Here is a 25,089-nt window from a genome sequence, read left to right as displayed (position 1 = left end):
TTAAGAATTATTGGGATTGAGGAAGGCACAGAAAAACAAACCAAAGAAATGAACACTCTATTCAGTGAAATAATATCAGATAATTTCCCAAATCTAAAGAATGAAATGGAAAATCAAGTACAAGAGGCATACAGGACACCAAATACACAAAATTACAAAGAACCCACCCCAAGGCACATTATAATGAAAATGCCTAACATACAAAATCAAGATAGACTTTTAAAGGGTACAAGAGAAAAAAAATCAAATTACATTCAGGGGGAAACCAATACGAATATCAACAGATTTATCAACCCAGACCCTAAAAGCAAGAAGGGCCTAGAACAACATATTTCAAGTACTTAAAGAAAATGGGGGGGTTTTCAAGATGGCGGACTAGAGGGCGGCTGCATTTCATGTTGCTCCAGGACTCAGGATTCAAAAGAGGAGATAGTGAGTGACTTGGGACCAACTCAAAGCTGCCGGGTGAGCCTCTCCCGTTGGGGAGGCGTCCCAGATGGGGCGGTAGTCCCGGAACCCAGGGAACTTTGTTTAAGTAGAGTTGCCAGGCGAGACACCCCTCCCCCCACTAGAGCGGTAAACACGGACCACTGGGAACTTTGCAGAGGAAGTTGCTCAGCACAGCGCTTGGTTTCAGAGTAACCCGCCAGGCATCGGGTGCAGAACAGGGTCCCAGGTCCTAGGCGGCTTTTAGGTGGAAGAGCTGCAGAGACAAGCTGAGGGGCGGAGCGAAGTTTCCAGGACTGCGGGGAGATTCTCTGAGGAGAGGGAGCCTAAGGAGACTCGTCTGCAAAGGGTGAGGCTCCCAGGCCCAGGAGGTAGGTCCATGCCCCTGGGAACGTTGCCTGGGAAGGCTGCCCTGCCCAGGTGGCAAGGTACCCTTCTCCCTGCTGGAGCAGTGAACACGGGCAGCTGGGAACTTTGCAGAGGAGGCCGCACAGCACAACGCTTGGTTTCGGAGCAACCCGCCAGGGCTCCGGCGGCTGCCAGAGGAAGAGCTGGGCGGTGAGCTGTTTGGACTCAGAGCAACCTCCTGAACAACGGGGGGGCGGGGCTGTCCTGAGGAGGTGGAGGTGCGCAGTGAGTTGCTTGGTCTCCAAGCGCCCACACAGAACAGCGGGTGGCTGCCTGGAGGAAGAGGCCAGCGGCAGGTCACTGGGGCTCGGAGCATATGAACGAGGCTCCAGGTGGCTGCTCAGAGGAGGGATCGAGTAGCCAGGCGATTAGGTGCAAAGCACAGTCCGGGGACCTAGGCGCCTTTTGGTGGAAGAGCTACACAGAAACAAGCTGAGGGGCGGAGCGAAGGTTCCAGGACTGCGGGCAGCTTCTCTGAGGAGGGGCAACCTAAGGAGACTCGTCTGCGAAGGGTGAGGCTCCCAGGCCCAGGTGGTAGGTCTGGGCCCCTGGGAAAGTTGCCTGGGAAGGCTGCCGTGCACAAGCGGTAGTTGTGGACTGAGGGGAACCTCTAGGAAGGGAACTGACCAGCGAGACCTCCCCATCGAGTGAGTCTTCCCCGTCGAGTGAGGTTTTCCCACAAGGACGGTAAAACCAGAGACACAGGCCCAAACAGGCTTTGCCTCAACCCGCAGCCTAGTTCCCCTTTGGATGACCATTGGTCAACAAGTGGAGGCACCTCTGCCCACTAGCAGGGAATATAAATATACCACACCTGAAGGCCACCACCCCTAGAGAGGCAGCTTCCTTGGGGAGCACCCCAGTATCAACTTCCTCCAAGACTTCAGGCTACTGAAGGATAAGAGGGGATACACTAGCAATCTTCAGGGACATTATAAGTCAATAGAGGAAATCTGCAACATCTCAGCAGTTACTGATACCTGAACGACATGAGAAAACAAGGGAAGAAAATGCCTCAAACAATTCTAGATGTTACATCAATAAAATCCAATGACAGCATGGCAGAAGAAATGTCAGAAAGGGAGTTCAGAATGTACATAATTAACATGACAAGGGAAGCGAACGATGAAATGAAAGAGCAAATGCAGGCACTGAATGATCGCACCAATCAACAGTTAAAAGAGCAAATACAGGAAGCAAAAGACCATTTCAATAAAGAGTTAAAGATATTGAAAAAAAAAAACAAACAGAAATCCTTGAAATGAAGGAAACAATAAACCAAATTAAGAACTCCATAGAAAGCACAACCAATAGGATAGAACACCTGGAAGACAGAACCTCAGATATTGAAGAAAAAATATTTAACCTCGAAAACAAAGTTGAACAAACAGAGAAGATGGTAAGAAATCATGAACAGAATCTCCAAGAACTATGGGATATCATGAAAAGACCAAATTTGAGAATTATTGGGATTGAGGAAGGCTTAGAGAAACAAACCAAAGGAATGAACAATCTATTCAATGAAATAATTTCAGAAAATTTCCGAAATCTGAAGAATGAAATGGAAAATCAAGTTCAAGAGGCTTATAGGACTCCAAATACACAAAATTACAACAGACCCACACCAAGGCACATTATAATAAAAATACCTAACATACAAAATAAAGACAGAATTTTAAAGGCTGTGAGAGAAAAGAACCAAATTACATTCAGGGGGAAACCAATACGGATATCAGCAGATTTTTCAATCCAGAACTTAAAAGCTAGAAGGGCCTGGAATAACATTTTTCAAGCCGTAAAAGAAAATGGATCCAGCCAACCAAGAATCTTATACCCAGCAAAACTTACCTTCAGATTTCACGATGAAATAAAATCCTTCCATGATAAACAAAAGCTAAAAGAATATACAAAAAGAAAGGCAGCATTACAGAACATTCTCAGCAAAATATTTCATGAGGAAGAGATGAAAAACAAAGAAGCAAATCAGTAAAGGGAGGAGCTATCCTAAAGGAACTCTCAAACAAAGAGGAACCAAGTCGTGTCAAAAATAAACAAATAAATGAATACAATGAGTCAAATGACCGGGAATACAAATCATATCTCAATAATAACCCTGAATGTTAATGGCCTGAATTAATCAATCAAAAGACATAGACTGGCAGATTGGATAAAAAAGAAAGATCCAACAATATGTTGCCTGCAAGAGACTCATCTCATAGAAAGAGATACCCATAGACTAAAGGTGAAAGGATGGGAAAAAACATACCATGCACATGGACTCAGCAAAAAAGCTGGGGTATCGAACCTCATTTCAGATAATGTGGACTTCAAGCAAAAGTTAGTCAGAAGGGATAAAGAAGGACATTTCATACTGCTTAAGGGAACCATAAATCAGCAAGATATAACAATCATAAACATCTATGCCCCAAACAGTGGCTCACCCATGTATGTCAAACAAATCCTTCTCAATCTCAGAAACCAAATAGACCATAATACAGTAATACTAGGTGATTTTAACACACCTCTCTCTCCACTGGACAGATCTTCCAAACAAAAATTAAACAAAGAAACCATAGAACTCAATAACACAATCAATAATTTAGACTGAACGGACATTTATAGAATATACCATCCAACAAAGAGTGAATACACTTTCTTCTCAGTAGCACAAGGATCCTTCTCTAAAATAGACCATATATTATGCCACAAAAATAATGTTAGCAAATACAAGAAGATAGAGACACTTCCTTCTATTCTATCAGATTATAATGCATTGAAATTAGAAATAAATGAAAGAGTAAAAAACAGAAATTACTCAAACACCTGGAGATTAAACAATATACTATTATATGATGAATGGATAACAGAAGATATTAGGAAAGAAATTAAAAAATTCTTAGAGGTAAATGAGAACAAAGAAACATCATATCAAAATCTCTGGGACACTATGAAAGCAGTATTAGAGGAAAATTTATTTCATAGAGCGCATTTAATAAAAGAAGTAAAACTCAACAAATAAACGACCTAACACTACACCTCAAAGCCCTAAAAAAAGAACAGACCAACACCAAAAGTAGTAGAAGACAGGAAACAGTTAAACTCAGAGCTGAAATCAACGAAATTGAAACAAAAGAAACAATACAAAAAAACTGACAAAATAAATAGTTGGTTCTTCGAAAAAATAAACAAAATTGATAAACCTTTAGCCACACTAACAAAGAGAAGACGAAAGAAAACCCAACTCACCAAAATTCGGTATGAACAAGGAAATATCACAACAGACACGATTGAAATACAAAACATAATTAGAAACTATTTTGAAAATCTATACTCCAACAAAATAGAAAATTTCAAAGATATCAACAAGTTTCTAGAGACATATGAATTGCCTAAACGAGGAGGACATACACAATTTAAATAGACCAATTTCAAGTAATGAAATAGAAGAAGTCATCAAAAGCCTACCAACAAAGAAAAGTCCAGGACCTGATGGTTTCTCAGCCGAGTTCTAGAAAACCTTTAAAGAAGAGCTCATTCCAATACTTTTCAAAGTATTCCATGAAATAGAAGAGGAGGGAACCCTCCCAAACTCATTCTACGAAGCCAATATCACCCTGATACCTAAACCAGACAGAGACACATCGAGGAAAGAAAATTTCAGACCAATATACTTAATGAACATCGACGCAAAAATTCTCAACAAAATTTTAGCAAATCGCATACAAAAACATATTAAAAAGATAGTGCACCATGATCAAGTGGGTTTCATCCCAGGGATGCAAGGTTGGTTCAACATCAGGAAATCAATAAATGTAATTCACCATATCAACAGACTTAAAGTCAACAATCACATGATTATTTCAACAGATGCAGAAAAAGCATTTGATAAAATACTTCATGCTCAAAACACTAGGAAAAATAGGGATAGTGGGAACATTCCTTAACATTTTAAAGGCCATCTACGCTAAGCCCATGGCTAATATCATTCTAAATGGTGAAAAACTGAAAGCATTCCCCCTAAAATCTGGAACAAGGCAGGGATGCCCTCTTTCACCACTCCTATTCAATATCGTCCTTGAAACTCTAGCCAGAGCAATTAGACAGACCAAAGAAATTAAAGGGATAAGAATAGGAAAAGAAGAACTCAAACTATCCCTATTTGCTGATGATATGATTATATACTTAGAGGAACCACGAAATTCCACCAGAAAACTTTTAGAACTCATAAGTGAATTCAGTAAAGTAGTGGGATATAAAATCAATGCTCATAAATCTAATGCATTTTTATATATAAGTGATGAATCTTCAGAAAGAGAAGTTAGGAAAACTACCCCATCCACAATAGCCTCAAAAAAAATAAAACACTTGGGAATCAATCTCACAAAAGAGGTGAAAGACCTCTACAATGAGAACTACAGAACACTAAAGAAACAAATTAAAGAAAACCTCAGAAGATGGAAAGATCTCCCATGTTCCTGGATAGGCAGAATTAATATTGTCAAAATAGCCATACTACCAAAAGTGCTATACAGATTCAATGCAATTCCAAATAAAATCCCAATGACGTACCTTACAGAAATAGAACAAGCAATCATGAAATTCATCTGGAAGAATAAGAAACCCAGAATAGCAAAAAAAAAAAAGAAACCCAGAATAGTTAAAGCAATCCTTCACAGGAAAAATGAAGCAGGGGGTATTGCAATACCAGAACTTCAACTATACTACAAAGCAATAGTAACAAAAATGGCATGGTATTGGTACCAAAATAGACAGGTAGATCAATGGTACAGAATACAGGACACGGACACAAACCCAAATAAATATAATTTTCTCATTATAGACAAAGGTGCCAAAAATATGCAATGGAGAAAAGATAGCCTCTTCAACAAATGGTGCTGGGAAAATTGGAAATCCATATGCAACAGAATGAAACTAAATCCATATCTCTCACTGTGCACAAAACTAAACTCAAAATGTTTTAAGGACCTCGGAATCAGACCAGAGACCCTGCATCTTATAGAAGAAAAAGTAGGTCCAGATCTCCAACATGTCGGCTTAGGACCAGACTTCCTCAACAGGACTCCCATAGCACAAGAAATAAAAGCAAGAATCAACAACTGGGATAGATTCAAACTAAAAAGCTTTCTCTCAGCAAAGGACACTATCAGCAATGCGAAGAAAGAGCCTACAGAGTGGGAGAAAATCTTTGCCAATCATACTTCAGATAGAGCACTAATCTCCAGAATCTATAAAGAACTCAAAAAACTCAACACCAAGACTGCAAATAACCCAATCGAGAAATGGTCTAAGGAAATGAACAGACACTTCACAGAAGAAGACCTACAAGCAATCAAAAAACATATGGAAAAGTGTTCAACATCTCTAGTAATAAGAGAAATGCAAGTCAAAACCACCCTAAGATTCCATCTCACCCCAATTAGAATGGTGATTATCAAGCATACAAGCAACAACAGGTGTTGGCGAGGATGTGGGGAGAAAGGTACACTCATACATTGCTGGTGGGGTTGCAAATTAGTGCAGCCACTCTGGAAAGCAGTGTGGAGACTCCTTAGAAAACTTGGAATAGAACTACCATTTGACCCAGCTATCCCACTCCTTGGACTATACCCAAAGGACTTACAATCAGCATATTACAGAGATACAGCCACATCAATGTTCATTGCTGCTCAATTCACCATAGCCAAATTGTGGAACCAACCTAGATGCCCTTCAGTTGATGAATGGATAAAGAAACTGTGGCATATATATATATATAATGGAATATTACCCAGCCATAAAGAAGGATAAAATTATGACATTTGCAGGCAAATGGATGAAAATGGAGAATATCATGCTAAGTGAGATTAGCTAATCTCAAAAAACCAAAGGAAGAATGATCTCACTGATAAGTGGATGATGACACATAATGGGGCATGGGAGGGGTTAGTTTTAGGGTTAGAGTTAGAGTTAGGGAGGGGGGCAAGAAAGGGGGACGGAAGGACTGTATAGAGGGAAAAGAGGGATGGGAGGGTGGGGGGAAGGGAAAAAATAACAGAACGAATCAACCAACATTATCCTATGTAAATTAAAAAAAAAAAAAGTAAATGGATGCCAACCAAGAATCTTATACCCAGCAAAACTTACTTTCAGTTTGACGACAAAATTAAATCCTTCCATGATAAACAAAAGCTAAAAGAATTTACAAATAGAAAGCCTGCACTACAGAACATTCTCAGTAAAATGTTCCATGAGGAAGAGATGAAAAACAACAATGTAAATCAGCAAAGGGAGGAACTACCCTAAGGGAAGAGCCAAATAAAGGAGAAACCAAATCATGTCAAAAAACAAAAATAAATCAAAATGACTGGGAATACAAATCACATCTCAATAATAACCCTGAATGTTAATGGCCTGAACTCATCAATCAAAAGACACAGACTGGCGGACTGGATTAAAAAGAAAGACCCAACAATATGCTGCCTGCAAGAAACTCATGTCATAGAAAAATATACCCACAGACTAAAGGTGAAAGGAGGGGAAAAAACATACGATGCACATAGACTCAGCAAAAAAGTGGGGATATCCATCCTCATATCAGATAATGTGGACTTCAAGCCAAAGTTCGTCAGAAGAAATAAAGAAGGACATTTCATACTGCTTAAGGGAACCATAAATCAGAAAGACATAACAATCATAAATATTTAGGCCCCAAACAGTGGCTCATCCATGTACGTCAAACAAATCCTTCTCAATTCCAGGAACCAAATAGACCACAACACAATAATACTAGATGACTTTAACATACCTCTCTCACCACTGGATAGATCTTCCAAACAAAAATTGAACAAAGAAACCATAGATCCCAATAACACAATCAATAATTTAGACTTAATGGACATTTATAAAATATACCGTCCAACAAAGAGCGAATACACTTTCTTCTCAGTAGCACATGGATCCTTCTCTAATACAGACCATATATTATGCCACGAAGCTACTGTTAGCAAATACAAAAAGAGAGAGATACTACCTGGTATTCTATCAGATCATAATGGAATGAAATTAGAAATAAATGACAAAATAAAAAACACAAATTACTCCAACATGTGGAGACCGAATAATACGCTATTAATGATGAATGGATAACAAAAGACATCAGAAGGGAAATAAAAAAATTCTTAGAGGTAAACAAGAAGAGATACAACATATCAAAATCTCTGGGACACAATGAAAACAGTACTAAGAAGAAAACTCATTTCATGGAGCACATTCAATAAAAAGAAGAAAAAGTCAACAAACAAATGACCGAACACTACAGCTCAAAGCCTAGAAAAAGAACAGCTCAACACCAAAAGTAGTACAAGACAGGAAATAGTTAAAATCAGAGCTGAAATCAATGAAATTGAAACAAAAGAAATAAATGAAAAATTAGACAAAATAAAAAGTTGGTTCTTTGAAAAAATAAAATTGATAAACCCTTAGCCACGCTAACAAAGAGAAGAGAGAAAATTTGGGATGAAAAAGGAAATATCATGACACACATGACTGAAATACAAAACATAATTAGAAGGTATTTTGAAAATCTATACTCAAACAAAATAGAAAATCTCAAAGACATCAACGGATTTCTAGAGACATATGATCCACCCAAATTGAATCAGGAGGACATACACAATTTAAATAGATCAATTCCAAGCAATGAAATACAAATTCTCAACAAAATTTTAGCAAATAGCATACAAATACATATTAAAAAGATAGTGCACCATGATCAAGGGGGTTCTATCCCAGGGATGCAAGGTTGGTTCAATATTCAGAAATCAATAAATGGAATTCACCATATCAACAGACTTAAAGTTAAGAATCACATGATTAGATACAGAAAAAGCATTTGATAAAATACAGCACCACTTTATGCTCAAAACACTAAAAAAAATAGGACAGAAGGAACATTCCTCAACACTGTGAAGGCTATCTATGCTAAGCCCACGGCAAGTATCATTCTAAATGGAGAAAAACTGAAAACATTCCCCATTCAAAACTGGAATAAAGCAGGGATGCCCTCTTTCACCAGTTCTATTCAACATTGTCCTTGAAACTCTAGCCAGAGCAATTAGACAAACCAAAGAAATTAACGAGATATGAATTGGAAAGGAGAACTCAAACTATACCTACTTGCCAATGACAACATTCTATATTTAGTGAAGTCAGAAAATTCCACCAGAAAACTTGGAGAACTCATAAATGAATTCAGTAAAATAGCAGGATATAAAATCAGTGCTCATAAATCTAATACATTTTTATTCGTAAGTGATGAATTCTCTGCAAGAGAATTTAGGAAAACTACCCCATTCACAATAGCCTCAAAAATAAATAAATACTTGGGAATTAATCTAACAGAAGAGGTGAAAGACCTCTACAATGAGAACTATAGAACACTAAAGAAACAAATTAAAGAAATCCTTAAAAGATGGAATGATTTCCCATGTTCTTGGATAGGTAGAATTAATATTGTCAAAATGGCCATACTACCAAAAGTGCTATACAGATTCAATGCAATTCCAATTAAAATATCAATGACTTACCTCACAGATATAGAGCAAGCAATCACGAAACTCATTTGGAAAAATAAGAGACCCAGAATAGCTAAAGCAATCCTTAGCAGAAAAAGTGAAGCAGGGGATATCACAATACCAGATCTTCAACTTTACTACAAAGCAATAGTAACAAAAACGGCATGGTATTGGTACCAAAATAGAAAGGTGGATCAATGGTACAGAATAGAGGACATGGACACAAACCCAAACAAATAAAATTTTCTCATACTAGACAAAAGTGCCAAAAATATGCAATGGAGAAAAGATAGCCTCTTCAACAAATGGTGCTGGGAAAACTGGAAATCCATATGCGGCAGAATGAAACTAAACCCCTATCTCTCACCCTGCATGAAACTCAATTTAAAATGGATCAAGGACCTTGGAATCAGACCAGAGACCCTGCACCTTATAGAAAAAAAGTAGGTCCAAATCTTCATCATGTCAGCTTAAGATCAGACTTCCTTAACGTGACTCCCAAAGCACAAGAAATAAAAGCAGGAATCCATAATTGGGATAGACTCAAACTAAATAGCTTTCTCTCAGCAAAGGAAACTATCAGCAATGTGAAGAGAGAGCCTACAGAGTGGGAGAAAATATTTGCGACACATACTTCAGATAGAGCACTAATCCCCAGAATCTATAAAGAACTCAAAAAACTTTACACCAAGAATACAAATAACCCAATTAACAAATGGGCTAAGGAAATGAGCAGCCACTTCACAGAATAAGATCTACAAGCAATCAACAGATATATGAAAAAATGTTCAACATCTCTAGTAATAAGAGAAATGCAAATCAAAACTACCCTAAGATTCCATCTCACCCCAATTAGAATGGCGATTATCAAGAACACAAGCAACAATAGGTGATGGCGAGGATGCGGAGGGCTTGCAAATTAGTGCAGCCACTCTGGAAAGCAGTGTGGAGATTCCTTAGAAAACTTGGTATGGACCCACCATTTGACCCAGCTATCCCACTCCTTGGCCTATATTCAAAGGATTTAAAATCAGCATACTACAGTGATACAGCCACATCAATGTTCATAGCTGCTCAATTCACAATAGCCAAATTGTGGAACCAACCTAGATGCCCTTCAATAGATGAACAGATAAAGAAACTGTGATATGAATATTACTCAGCCTTAAAAGAGAATAAAGTTATGGCATTTGCAGCCAAATGGATGAAGTTGGAGAATATCGTGCTAAGTGAGATAAGCCAATTCCAAAAAAACCAAAGGACGAATGATCTCTCTGATAAGTGGATGATGATACATAATGAGGGGTGGGAGGGAGGCAAGGATGGATTACAATGAGGAAAAAAACAGGTGGGAGGGGTAGGGGGAATAAAAAATAACAGATTGAGACAAACATCATTACCCTATGTACATGTATGATTACACAAATGGTATGACTCTATTTCATGTACAACCAGAGAAACAAATTGTATCCCACTTGTTTACAATGAATCAAGATAAATAAATTTTTTAAAAATTGTATTAATACACACAAACTGCCATGGAGAATCATACAACTTAAAACAACAATTTAAAGCAAATAAATTATGAAACTAGCCTAGGTGTCCATTAACAGATGAATGGATAAAGAAAATGTGGTATACATACACAGTGGAGATTTATTCAGTCATAAAGAAAAATGAAATTTGCAAGAACATGAATGGATCTTGAGGCAGACCATTACATTAAGTGAAATAAGCCAAATGCAGGAGATCAAGAGTTGTTCTTTTATTTCATTATATGGACACTAGAGAGAAAAAACGAAAAGAAAACTGGGGGATGGGCAGGAATCTCATGAAAACCAAAGGGAGATCAGTAAATGGAGGGAGGGAGGAGGGGAAAAGGGGGAAGTGCTGAGGAATGATATTGGCTGAATTATGTGTTATATTGTGTGCATGTACAAATACGTAACAATAAATCTCATCATATGTACAACTACAATGCATTAGTAAAAATCTGGAAAGGGAAAAGAATTTTAAAAAGGATTGATAAAATACTTAAAAAAAAAGAAAAAAAAACTAAAATGTGGGAGAAAATCTTTACTAGTCTTCTGACAAAGCATCAATATCTAGAATACAGGAAACAAAAGGAATAAAAATAGGAAAAGTAGATGTCAAATTATCACCATTTGCAGATGACATGATCCTATACTAAGAAGATCCAAAAACTCCATCAAAAGACTACTACAGTTAATAAATTCTGCAGAGTAGCCAGTTAGAAAATCAACACATGAAAATCAAGAGCTTTTCTATGTACTAATAATGAATCTGAGAAAGAAATCAGGAAAACAACCCCATTCATAACAGCAGAAAAAAAAAAAAATACTTAGAAATAAATCTAACCAAGGTAGTGAACAATATCTACAATGAAAAGAATAGAACACTGAAGAAAGAAACTGAAGACTTCAGGAGATGGAAAGACCTCCCATGTTCATGGAAAGGTAGAATTAGTATGTTAAAATGGCCATACTTGCAAAAGCAAAATACAGATTCAATGTAATTCCCATCAAAACACCAATTACTTTCTTCACAGAAGTATGAAAAACAGTCCTTCCTAAAATTCATCTGAAAGAATAAAGACCCAGAACAGTCAAAGCAATTCTCAGTCAAAAAAAGAAATGCTGGAGGCATCACAATACCTGATTACAAATTACATTACACATCTACAGTAACAAAACTGTAGTGGCATAAAAAGAGATACAAAGACCAATTGTTCAAAAAAAAAAGACACAAAAAAATACAGATACAGTCATCTGATCTTCAACAAAGGTGGCAAGAACATACACTGAAGAAAAGACAACCTCTTTCACAAATGGTATTAAACTAGTTATTCACATGTGGAAGAATGAGACTAGTTCCTTATCTCTCTCACCCTACATAAAAATCAACTCATAATGGATCAAAGAAACATTTGGAATTGGACCAGAAACGATGCAACTCCTAAAATAAAACAAAGGATCAATCACAATCAGTCACAAAAGGGGAATGGGGAGAAGCAAGTTTTTGCACAGCAAAAAATTAAAAGCATCAAGAAAAAAAACCTAAAATGTGGGAGAAAATCTTTACTACTCTTCTAGAATACATAAAGAACTCAAAAAGCCACTGAGAAACAACCTAATCAACGAATTAAAAAATTAACCAAAGATATTTCTCAAAAAAAAAGAAACAGAATTGCCAACAAATGTATGGGAAAAATATACATCTTTAGCAATTGGAAAAATGCATATCGAAACTACAGAGATTTCATCTCATTCCGGTTAGAATGGCAGCCATCAAGAATACAAATAATAGTAAAAACTAGAGAAGATATGGGGAAAAAGGAATACTTTGATGGGCAAAAATCATTATGGAGGTTCCCCAAAAGACTAGAAATGAAATCACCATGTGACCCAGCTATATCACTCCTCGGCATCCATCCTAACACACTGAAGTTAGCATACTATAGCAATAGATGCCCATGCTTAGAGCAGCAAATTCCCAACAGCCAAATCATGGAACCAGCCTAAGTATCCATAAACAGATGATTTAAAGAAAAATGTGGTTCATATACACAATTAAAAGAGGAGTGAAGTTATATCGTTTGAAGGTAAAGAGAGAGAATGAGAGCACATGTAAAGCAAACTAAGACAAACTCAAAATTGACTGGTTCATATATCTTTTTTATGTGAAAGGTAAAGAAAAAAAGAGGAAAAGAAGGTGTGTGTAGATGTGTGTGTGTGTGCGTGTGTGTGTGTGTGTGTGTGTGTGTGTGTGTGTGTGTAGCAGGGGTCTCATGAAAATAGAAGGGAGACAAGTAGAGTAGAGGAAGGGAACCAGGGGGATCAAAGGGGAGATAATTGGGAACAAAACTGACCAAATTATATTGTTAAACTGCATGCATTTACAAATATGTAACAACAAATTCCTTTCTTGTGTATAATTACAATGCACCCAATAAATAAATAAATAAAAGTTTGAAGCCAACCTGGACAACTCAGCAAGACCCTGTCTCAAAAAAGGTTGGAGACTGTAGCTCAGTGATGGAGTACCCCTAGATTCAATTCCCAGTACTGAAAAAAAAATAGTAATAAATAAGATAAAAATCAGAAAAATAAAAGAGTATACTGAAAAATATGTAAAACCAAAAAAGGCAACATAGGAGAAATAAGAAACATATATGAACAAAGAGAAAAATAGATATTAACTCTTACTAGATAAAAACCACATCAATAATTATATTAAATGTGAGTGGACTGAATACACAAATGCCAGAGACTCCCATTGTAATCAGGCAAGAAAATATAAAATCCAGACCAGAAAATAAGTAAATTATCTTAAGTCACAGATGACATGACCTTGTATGTAGAAAATCCTAAACAATCATAAACTTTTAGAGTCAATAAACAAGAAAGATCACAGGATACAAGACCATTTAAAAATAAGTTGTATTTCTATTCTATCAACCAAGAAATCTAAAATGAAATGATTTACAATAGCACTGACATGAAAATACTTATGAATAAGTTAACAATAAAAGTACAAAATTGGTACATACCACACACTTGTAAGGAAAACTGAAAGGACCTAAATAAGTGGACCAAGCATGCTTGTGTACTGGAAGACAATATTGTTAAGATGGCACTATTACCCAAAATGACGTAAATATTCAATGTACAGCTTCAATAAAACTCCCATTAAAATCCCAGTAGGCTATTCTTTTCAAAAACTGACGAGCTGAACCTAAAAAATATATATGTGTGGAAATGCTAAGGATCCTGAATAGCCGAAACTGTTTTGAAAAGAAGACAGTATGAAAACAGACTTCTTGAATTTTCAAAGAAGATTTAAGGTTGCTCAGGTATGGGGCAGGAGTGACAACCAATTGCAAATAGGCAACAAGGATCTTTTTGCAGTGATGGAAACAGAGTAAAACTAGATTGTGATGATAGCTACATGAATCTATTGGCAAAAAACTAGGGAAAAATCTTGGATGTCCTTCAACAAGAAAATGGCTTTAAAAGAAAAGACTCAAAACAAAAAAACAAAGAAAAGCTTAAAAATAATGCATAAAAACAACTAGAAAAGGAGACTAGAGATAATGAGATCAGTTAGAAGACATTAGTTTATAGGCTAAGTATCTAAATTAAATAGGAATGGAGGACAGATGTAAAAAGAATCACCTGTCGTTGGCAGTAATTATTAAGAAACTGTTAACATTTACTAAGCATTTACTAGGTTGCAACCTTGTGAAAAGCATAATATGCTATTTCTCCAACAAAACAACTGTTTAAAGCATGATTTCCCTCTAATACAGACAGAGATACGGAGGATGGAGAAGTTATATAAATTTACCCAAGGTTACAGACCTGAAAAATGCAGCAGCTAGTGCGTCTGTGAGTTTTTGCCACCAAAAGATTAGGAGGTGGGGGAAGAATGCCAAATAAGTGTGAGGTCTTGGCTTTTTCCCCCACTTCTCAGGATTAATTATTTTTTAGTTGTGCAATCTTAGTAACCATGTTCATATAAGGGAATGAAATAATTGTATCTTCAGGAATCCAACTGATTTCTGGAGCTTAGATAAACAGTTTGGACTTACCTGGTACTATAGTTTAGATAAAGAATGTTCCCCAGAAGCCCATGTGTTTTTTTAAGGGCTGAGTCCCCAGCATGGTGTCATTAAGAAGAAATGGAACCTTTAAGAGGTGGTGTCCAGTTGTAAATCTTATGTCACTGGGTGCATGCCCTCAAAGATGATAATGGAACCCAGCCTTAATTCTTCTCTTCTTTTACTGGCCATGAGGTAAATGACTCAGCTCCTCCAAAAATCTCACTGCTATGATGTACTCCCTTATCAAAGACATAAGAGCAATGGGATCAATTGCCCATGTGCAGAAACCTGCAAAACTATAAGCCAAAATAAATCTTTAAACCTTTCTTCATTGTAAGTCACCTGGGGTATTTGTGTTATAGTAATGGAAAGCTGACAAACACATTCATGCTGCTTTTTATTTAATGAGTAATTACTAAAACTACCAAATTGGGTGTCATTTCTCTCAGTTCCAAGAGAGTAAAAACAACTTGAGTTACAATCATGTACCTTTCTTCCATATGGTTTCTCTACCATATTGCTGTCACTGTCAGAATTTTCACTCTGAACTGGTTTTGCGAATCCAGATTTGGGCATTTTATAGCTGTTCAGCTAGCTTCTTCTTTTATCAGTCTTCTCATCCTGGATCTGTAAAGAATGGATATATAAGAGTTATTGGTATATACACACAATAGAACCTCTTAAAGTTAAGCACCACTATTAGTGCAATCTTGTTTTCCTTACGTCTCTATAAGATCATTATTTTCTTAAGTCTATTCCAACCTAAATAAGTTTTTACTTAACAATTTGAGGTTATAATTAAGGTTTCATTGTTCAAGTCCACTCAACTAGTCACTGACAAAAGAGAATTATGTTATTTCCCATCTTCTCTACACTACTAGTATCTTTTACATTCTTGATAACCAGAAGCAGTGAAATCTCCAGAAAGATTCCCTGCTAGTTCTGTGAATCTTCATTTCTGAAGATTCGACCAAGAACCATATAGTCTGATTGGTTATTTTACAACATCTAATTTCCTATATTAAACCACTCCACCACTTAAAATCCCTGGTGTAGTTTCCAATTCTTCACTAAATATCCTCAGGCATTTTAACCTGTTTGCCAATACAATATTTATACTGTATTGAAATTATTACTATGTGCACCATTTTCTTCCAATTTGTTCAGTCTTTTCGCTCCTACTCTGTAAACTGACTGAAGAGGTTAAGTGTTTTGCCAGAAGCTTATACTCAGGACAAGATTATGCTTGAGAAAGCTAGAAAAAAATATTGAGGTTTTATATGAAAAAGAGGAAGTTGAAAGCTAGACTCATTTTGCTGTCTGATGAGCTATTAGCTACATGTGGCAATTTAAAGTTTAATTAAAATTAGATGACATTAAAGTAGCTATTACAATTTACACTATAGAAATACATTTCTTTCACCACAGAAAGTTTATTGCACTCTAGTGGGTTAGACAGAAGCTCTTGGTCAAGAGTCGCACAACAAACAGAATGACTGATGAGTTTCTTTTTAACTCTTTCACACTATCAATCTCCTATACATATCACTGGTCTAAGAAAACTGTCATTTTGATATTCACGTGAATAATTAAAACCCAGACACTGTCAACAAAGTATTAATAAAATCTGCTAAGCTCTTCAAATTGTTCTACTGGTGCTTAAAATTTTGGTTTTGGTCTTTTTTGACATTACACAGAAGAGGCACAGCTTATACCTTAGGGCCACTTAACTGTTTCAGCTATTACCAAATAAACAATCGCTTAAATAGCACTGTCTTCAAAGGGGGCTATGTGTAAAGCTTAGGTAAAGGTAAAGTTACATAACTCATATAAAACAGCTCAAAGCCCTAGAAAAAGAAGAGCAGACAAACACCAAAAGTAGTAGAAGACAGGAAATAGCTAAAATCAGAGCCGAAATCAATGAAATTGAAACAAAAGAAACAATCAGAAAAATCGACAAAATAAATAGTTGGTTCTTTGAAAAAGTAAACAAAATTGATAAACCCTTAGTCACACTAACAAAAGAGAAAGAAGGAGAAAACTCAAATTACTAAAATTCCAAATGAACAAGGAAATATCACAACAGACACGACTGAAATACAAAACATAATTAGAAGATATTTTGAAAATCTATATTCCAACAAAACATAAACCTCGAAGACATCAACAAGTTTCTAGAGACATATGAATTACCTAAACTGAACCAGGAGGATATACAAAACTTAAATAGATCAATATCAAGCAATGAAACACAAGAGGTCATCAAAAGCCAACCAACAAAGAAAAGTCCGGGACCAGATGGGTTCTCAACCGAGTTCCACAAAACCTTTAAAGAAGAGCTCATTCCAATACTCCTCAAAGTATTCCATGAATAGAAGAGGAGAGAACCCTCCCAAACTCATTCTATGAAGTCAATATCACACTGATACCTAAACCAGACAGACACACATCAAGGAAAGAAAATTTCAGACCAATATCCTTCATGAACATCGACACAAAAATTCTTAACAAAATTTTAGCAAATCACATACAAAAATATATTAAAAAGATAGTGCACCACGATCAAGTGGGTTTTATCCCAGGGATGCAAGGTTGGTTCAACATCCGAAAATCAATAAATATCATTCACCATATCAACAGACTTAAAGTTAAGAATCACATGATTATTTTGATAGATGCAGAAAAAGCATTCGATAAAATACCACATCCCTTCAAGCTCAAAACACTAGAAAAAATAGGGATAGTGCGAACATTCCTTAACATTGTAAAGGCCATCTACGCTAAGCCCATGGCTAATATCATTCTAAATGGTGAAAAACTGAAAGTGTTCACCCTAAAAACTGGAACAAGGCAGGGATGCCCTCTTTCACCACTTCTATTCAACATCGTCTTTGAAACTCTAGCCAGAGCAATTAGGCAAACCAAAGAAATTAAAAAGATAAGAATAGGAAAAGAAGAACTCAAACTATCCCTGTTCGTTGATGCCATGATTATATATTTAGAGGAACCTGGAAATTCCACCAGAAAACTTTTAGATCTCATAAGTGAATTCAGTAAAGTAGCAGGTTACAAGTTCAATGCTCATAAATCCAATACATTTTTATACATAAGTGATGAATCTTCAGAAAGAGAAATTAGGAAAACTACCCCATTCACAATAGCATCGAAAAAAATAAAATACTTGGGAATCAATCTCACAAAAGAGGTGAAAGACCTCTACAATGAGAACTACAGAACACTAAAGAAAGAAATTCAAGAAAACCTTAGAAGATGGAAAGATCTCCCATGTTCCTGGATAGGCAGAATTAATATCGTCAAAATGGCTATACTACCTAAAGTGCTATACAGATTCAATGCAATTCCAATTAAAATCCCAATGATGTACCTTGCAGAAATAGAGCAAGCAATTATGAAATTCATCTGGAAGAATAAAAAACCTAGAATAGCTAAAGCAATCCTCAGTAGCAAGAGCGAAGCAGGGGGTATTGCAATACCAGATCTTCAACTCTACTACAAAGCAATAGTAACAAAAACGGCATGGTATTGGTACCAAAATAGACAGGTAGATCAATGGTACAGAATAGAGGACATGGACACAAACCCAAATAAATAAAATTTTCTCATACTAGACAAAGGGGCCAAAAATATGCAATGGAGAAAGGATAGCCTCTTCAACAAATGGTGCTGGGAAAACTGGAAAACCATATGCAACAGAATGAAATTAAACCCCTATCTCTCACCCTACACAAAACTCAACTCAAAATGGATCAATGACCTCGGAATCAGACCAGAGACCCTGCATCTTATAGAAGAAAAAGTAGGTTCAAATCTTCAACTTGTTGGCTTAGGATCAGACTTCCTTAACAGGACTCCCATAGCACAAGAAATAAAAGCAAGAATCAACAACTGGGATAGATTCAAACTAAAAAGCTTTCTCTCAGCAAAGGAAACTATCAGTATTGTGAAGAGAGAGCCTACAGAGTGGGAGAATATCTTTGCCACTCATACTTCAGATAGAGCGCTAATTTCCAGAATATATAAAGAACTCAAAAAACTCTGTAACAAGAATACAAATAATCCAATTAACAAATGGGCTAAGGAAATGAACAGACACTTCACAGAAGAAGATGTACAAGCAATCAACAGATATATGAAAAAAATGTTCAACATCTCTAGTAATAAGAGAAATGCAAATGAAAACTACTCTAAGATTACATCTTACCCCATTTAGAATGGCAATTATCAAGAAAACAAGCAACAATAGGTGTTGGCGAGGATGTGAGGAAAAAGGAACACTCATACATTGCTTGTGGGGTTGCAAATAAGTGCAGCCACTCTGGAAAGCAGTATGGAGATTCCTCAGAAAGCTTGGAATGGAACCACCATTTGACACAGCTATCCCACTCCTTGGCCTATACCCCAAGGACTTAAAATCAGCATACTACAGAGATACAGCCACATCAATGTTCATTGCTGCTCAATTTACCATAGCCAGATTGTGGAACCAACCTAGATGTCCTTCAATTGATGAATGGATAAAGAAACTGTGTCATATATATACAATGGAATATTACTCTGCCATAAAGAATGATAAATTTATGGCATTTGCAGGCAAATGGATGAAACTGGAGAATATCATGCTAAGTGAGATAAGCCAATCTCAAAAACACAAAGGACGAATGATCTTGCTGATAAGTGGATGATGACATATAATGGGGGGTGGGAGGGGTTAGCGTTAGGGTTAGGGTTAGGTTTAGGGTTAGGGTAAAGAGGGTGGCAAGAATGGAGGAAGGAAGGACTGTATAGAGGGAAAAGACGTGTGGGAGGGGTGGTGGAGAAGGGAAAAAAATAACAGAATGAATCAAACAACATTACCCTATGTAAATTTATGATTACACAAATGGTATGCCTTGACTCCATGCACAAACAGAGAAACAACATGTATCCCATTTGTTTACAATTAAAAAAAAAGAGGCTTACAGAGCACCAAATGCACAAAATCCCAACAGATCCACAACAAGGCACATTATAATGAAAATGTCTAACATACAAAATAAAGATCGGATTTTGAAGGCTGAGAGAGAAAAGCATCAGATTACATATAGGGGGAAACCAACACGGATATCAGTAGATTTCTCAGCCCAGACTCTAAAAGCTAGAAGGGCTTGGAACAACGTATTTCAAGCTCTGAAAGAACAAGGTTGCCAACCAAGAATCTTATAACCAGCAAAATTAACCTTCAGATTTGAAGATGAAATAAAATCCTTCAATGATAAACAAAAGTTAGAAGAATTTACAAATGGAAAGCCTGCGCTACAAAATATTCTCAACAAAATACTCCATAAGGAGGAAATGAAAAACAACAAGGTCAGCCAAGGGAGGAACTACCTTAAAGAAAAATTCAGTCAAAGGAAAAAACAAGCGAAGTTAAAAACCAAAAATAAGCCCAAATGACTGGGAATACAAATCATATCTCAATAATAACCCTGAACGTTAATGGCCTAAAACTCATCAATCAAAAGACATGACTGGCAGAATGGATTAAAAAGAAAGACCCAACAATATGCTGCCTGCAAGAGACTCATCTCATAGAAAGACATCCACAGACTAAAGGTGAAAGGACAGGAAAAAACCTTCCACACACACTGACTCAGTATAAAAGTGAAGGTTTCCAACCTTATTTCAGATAAAGTGGACTTCAAGCCAAAGTTAGTCAGAAGAGATAAAGAAGGACATTTCATACTGCTTAAGAGAACCACAAATCAGTAAGACATAATGATTGTAAATATTTATGCCCCAAACAAAGGTGCATTCATGTACATCAAACAAATCCTCAATTCCAGGATTCGAATAGACCAACACACAATAATTCTGGGTGACTTTAACACACCGCTGTCATCATTGGATAGATCTTCCAAACAAAAACTAAACAAAGAAACCATAGAACTCAATAACACAATCAATAACCTAGACTTAATAGACATGTATAGCATATTCCATCCATCAATGAGCGAATTCACTTTCTTCTCAGCAGCACATGGAACCTTCGTGAAAATAGACCATATGTTATGCCACAAAGCAGTCCTTAGGAAATGCAAAAAAATAGAGATACTGCCTTGTGTTCTATCAGATCATAATGGAATGAAATTAGAAATCAATGACAAAATAAAAAACAGAAATTACTCCAGCACCTGGAGACTAAATAATATGCTATTGAATGAAACATGGATAATAGAAAACATCAGGGAGGAAATAAAAACATTCTTAGAGGTCAATGAGAATGATGATACAACATATCAAAATCTCTGGGACACTATGAAAGCAGTACTAAGAGGAAAATTCATTGCATGGAGTGCTTTCAAGAAAAGAATAAAAAGTCAACAACTAAATGACCTAACATTACAGCACAAGTCCTAGAAAAAGAAGAATAGAACACCAAAAGTAGTAGAAAACAGGAAATAATTAAAATCAGAGCTGAAATCAATGAAATTGAAACAAAAGAAACAATTCAAAAAATTGACAAAAAGTTGGTTCTTTGAGAAAGTAAACAAAATAGACAAACCCTTAGTCACACTAACAAAGGAGAGAAAAAACTAAAATTACTAAAATTCATGACGAAAACAGAAATATCACGACAGACACAACTGAAATACAAAACATGATGAGAAGCTACTTTGAAAATTTATAGTCCAACAATATAGAAAATACCTAAGATACTGACAGATTTCTAGAGATATATGCTCCTCCCAAACTGAACCAGGAGGACATACACATTTAAACAGGTCAATTTCAAGCAATTAAATAAAAGAAGCCATCAAAAGTCTACCATCCAAGAAAGGCCCAGGACCAGATGGATTCTCAGCCAAGTTCTACAAGATCTTCAAAGAAGAACTCATTCCAATACTTCTCAAAGTATTCCAGGAAACAATAGAGAACCCTACCAAAGTCATTCTATGAAGCTAATATCACCCTCATACCAAACCAGGCAAAGATACATCAAGGAAAGTAAATTTTAGACCAATATCCTTCATGAATATAGATGCAAAGATCCTTAACAAAATACTGGCAAACCGTACCCAAAAACATATTAAGAAAATTGTGTACCACGATCAAGTGGGGTTCATCCCTAGAATGCAAGGATGGTTTAATATTCATAAATCAGTAAATGTAATCCATCATGTCAATAGACTTAAGGATAAGAATCATATGGTTATTTCAATTGACGCAGAAAAAGCGTTTGAGAAAATACAACACTCCTTCATGCTCAAAACAGTAGAAAAAATAGGGATAGTAGGAACATACCTGAACATTTTAAAGGCTATTTATGATAAGCCCACAGCCAACATCATTCTTAATGGAGAAAAACTGAAAGCATTCCCTTTAAAAAATGAGAACAAGACAGGGAAGGCCTCTTTCACCACTTCTATTCAACATCCTCCTGGAAATACTAGCCAGAGCAATTAGACAGACTAAAGAAATTAAAGAGATACGAATAGGAAAAGAGGAACTTAAGCTGTCACTATTTGCTGATAACATGATTCTCTATTTAGAGGATCCAAAAAACTCCTCCAGAAAACTTCTGGACCTTATCAATGAATTCAGCAAAATAGCAGGTTATAAAATCAACACACATAAATCTAAAGCATTTTTATACATAAGTGATGAAACATCTGAAAGGGAAATGAGGAAAACAACTCCATTCTCAATAGCCTCAAAAAGAATAAAATACTTGGGAAGCAATCTAACCAAAGAGGTAAAAGATCTTTACAATGAAAACTACACAACATTCAAGAAAGAAACTGAGGAAGACCTTAGAAGATGGAAAGATCTCCCATAATCTTGGATAGGCAGAATTAATATTATCAAAATGGCCATACTTCCAAAGGTGCTATACAGATTTAACAATTCCAATAAAATCCCTGTGGCATTTCTCATAGAAACAGAAAAAGCAATCATGACATTCATCTGGAAGAACAAAAGACCCAGAATAGCCAAAACAATCCTGGGCAGGAAGAGTGAAGTAGAAAGTATCACACTACCAGACCTTAAACTCTACTATAGAGTAAAAGTAACAAAACAGCATGGTATTGGCACCAAAATAGACCGACCAATGGTGCAGGATTGAAGACACAGAGACATATCCACATAAGTACAGTTATCTCATACTAGACAAAAGTGCCAAAAACTTACAATGGAGAAAAGACAGCCTCTTCAAGAAATGGTTCTGGCAAAACTGGAAATCCATATGTAGTAAAATGAAACTAAACCCCTATCTCTCACCCTGTACAAAACTCAACTCAAAATCGATCAAGGATCTAGGAATTAGACCTGAGACCCTTCACCAAACAGAAGAAAAAGTAGGCCCAAATCTCCATCATGTTGGCTTAGGACCAGACTTCCTCAACAAGACCCCCATAGCGCAAGAAATGGCATAGAGTCAAATTAAAAAGTTTTTTCTCAGCACAGGAAACAATCGACAATGTGAAAAGAGACCCTACAGAGTGGGAGAAAATATTTACCACACACACTTCAGACAGAGCACTCATCTCCCAAGTTTATAAAGAACTTAAAAAACTTTACACTCCAAATACAAAGAACCCTATCAATAAATGGGCTAAGGAAATGGGCAGACACTTCGCAGAAGATCAACAAATATATGAAAAAGTGCTCATCATCCCTACTAATTAGAGAAATGCAAATTAAAACCACCCTAAGATTTCATCCAACTCCCATTAGCATGGCTATTATCAAGAACACAAGCAATAATAAGTGTTGGTGTGGATGTGAGGGAAAAAGCACACTCATACATTGCTGGTGGAGTTGCAAATTGGTGCAGCCGCTCTGGAAAGCAGTATGGAGATTCCTCAGAAAGCTTGGAATGGACCCACCATTTGACCCAGCTATTCCTCTCCTTGGTTTATATCCAAAGGACTTAAAATCAGCATACCACAGTGATGCAGCCACATCAATAGGTTCACAGCAGCTCAATTCACAATAGCTTGATTGTGAAACCAACCTAGATGCCCTTCAACTGACAAATGGATAAAGAAACTGTGGTATATATACACAATGGACTATTACTCAGCCATAAAGAATGGTAAAATGATGGCATTTGCTGGTAAATGAATGAAGCTGGAAAATATGCTAAGTGAAATAGGCCAAGCCCAAAAAACCAAAGGCCGAATGTTTTCTCTGATAAGTACATGAAATATATAATGATGGGAGTGGTGGGGGGAAGAGAAGAATGAAGGAACTTTGAATAGTGTAGAGGAAAATGTGGTAGGAGGGGGTGGAAATGGAAAAACAGTAGAATGAAACAGACAGCATTACCCTATTTATATGTATGATTACATGAATGGCGTGAATATACATTGTGTACAATAAAATAAAAAGCTGTACCCCATTTGTGTACAATGAATCAAAATGTGTCTGTAAAAATAAAAAAGATTTTAATAAAACAAAAAAATTTTTTTTTTTAAAAAGTAAGTGGTGGAAACTTTAAGAGGTAGGGTCCAGTGGAGTTCTTCAGGTCACTGGGGGTGTGTCCTTCAAAGCGACTGTCAAACCCCAGTCTCTCCCTTTTTTCCCCCCTCTCTTTTGCTGCCTGGCCATTAGGTGAGCCATTTTATACCACTATGATATGTGGCTTTGTCACAGTCCTAAAACAATAGGTTCAACTGATCATATCCAAAACCTCTAATAAAAATTTGAGACAAAATAAACCTTTTCTCTTTATAGGTTGATTACCTCAGGTATTTGTTACAGAAAGGGAAAAACTGACCATCACAAATATAAGAAACACTGAATTCTTAAGGTTACATATAACAAAAGGATCTAAACCTAAATCAAAACATTACCCAATTTCCTTCCACATTTACTATAAAGACAGAGTAATCAAGTCAGTATTTACTAACCTAATGTAAATATAGACATGAAGATTAGTAGAACAGAATGGGATATCCAGAAATAGATAAACAGGTATGTCCAACTGATTGTGTCAAAGAGCTGACAATCCAATGCACTGGGAAAAGGATATAT

At 36.4% G+C, this 25,089-nt stretch overlaps 1 protein-coding gene across 8 annotated transcripts in view; it reads right to left on the bottom strand.

Annotated features, from left to right (window-relative positions):
* The window catches only part of Ankrd12 (ankyrin repeat domain 12), a 152,827-nt gene that overhangs the window by 105,396 nt on the left and 22,342 nt on the right, over nt 1–25,089 (bottom strand). For all 8 annotated transcript variants that reach the window (XM_047526120.1, XM_047526125.1, XM_047526124.1 and 5 more), the window contains exon 2: nt 15,541–15,678. In XM_047526120.1, the coding sequence (XP_047382076.1) occupies nt 15,541–15,627 (87 nt within the window). In that variant the 5' untranslated portion in view covers nt 15,628–15,678. The remainder of the gene's footprint in view (nt 1–15,540; nt 15,679–25,089) is intronic.

This window comes from Sciurus carolinensis, chromosome 15 (genome assembly GCF_902686445.1).
Source record: "Sciurus carolinensis chromosome 15, mSciCar1.2, whole genome shotgun sequence".
Lineage (NCBI taxonomy): Eukaryota > Metazoa > Chordata > Mammalia > Rodentia > Sciuridae > Sciurus > Sciurus carolinensis.
Note: the sequence above shows the minus strand (reverse complement) of the source record. Positions and strands in the feature narration are given on the sequence as shown.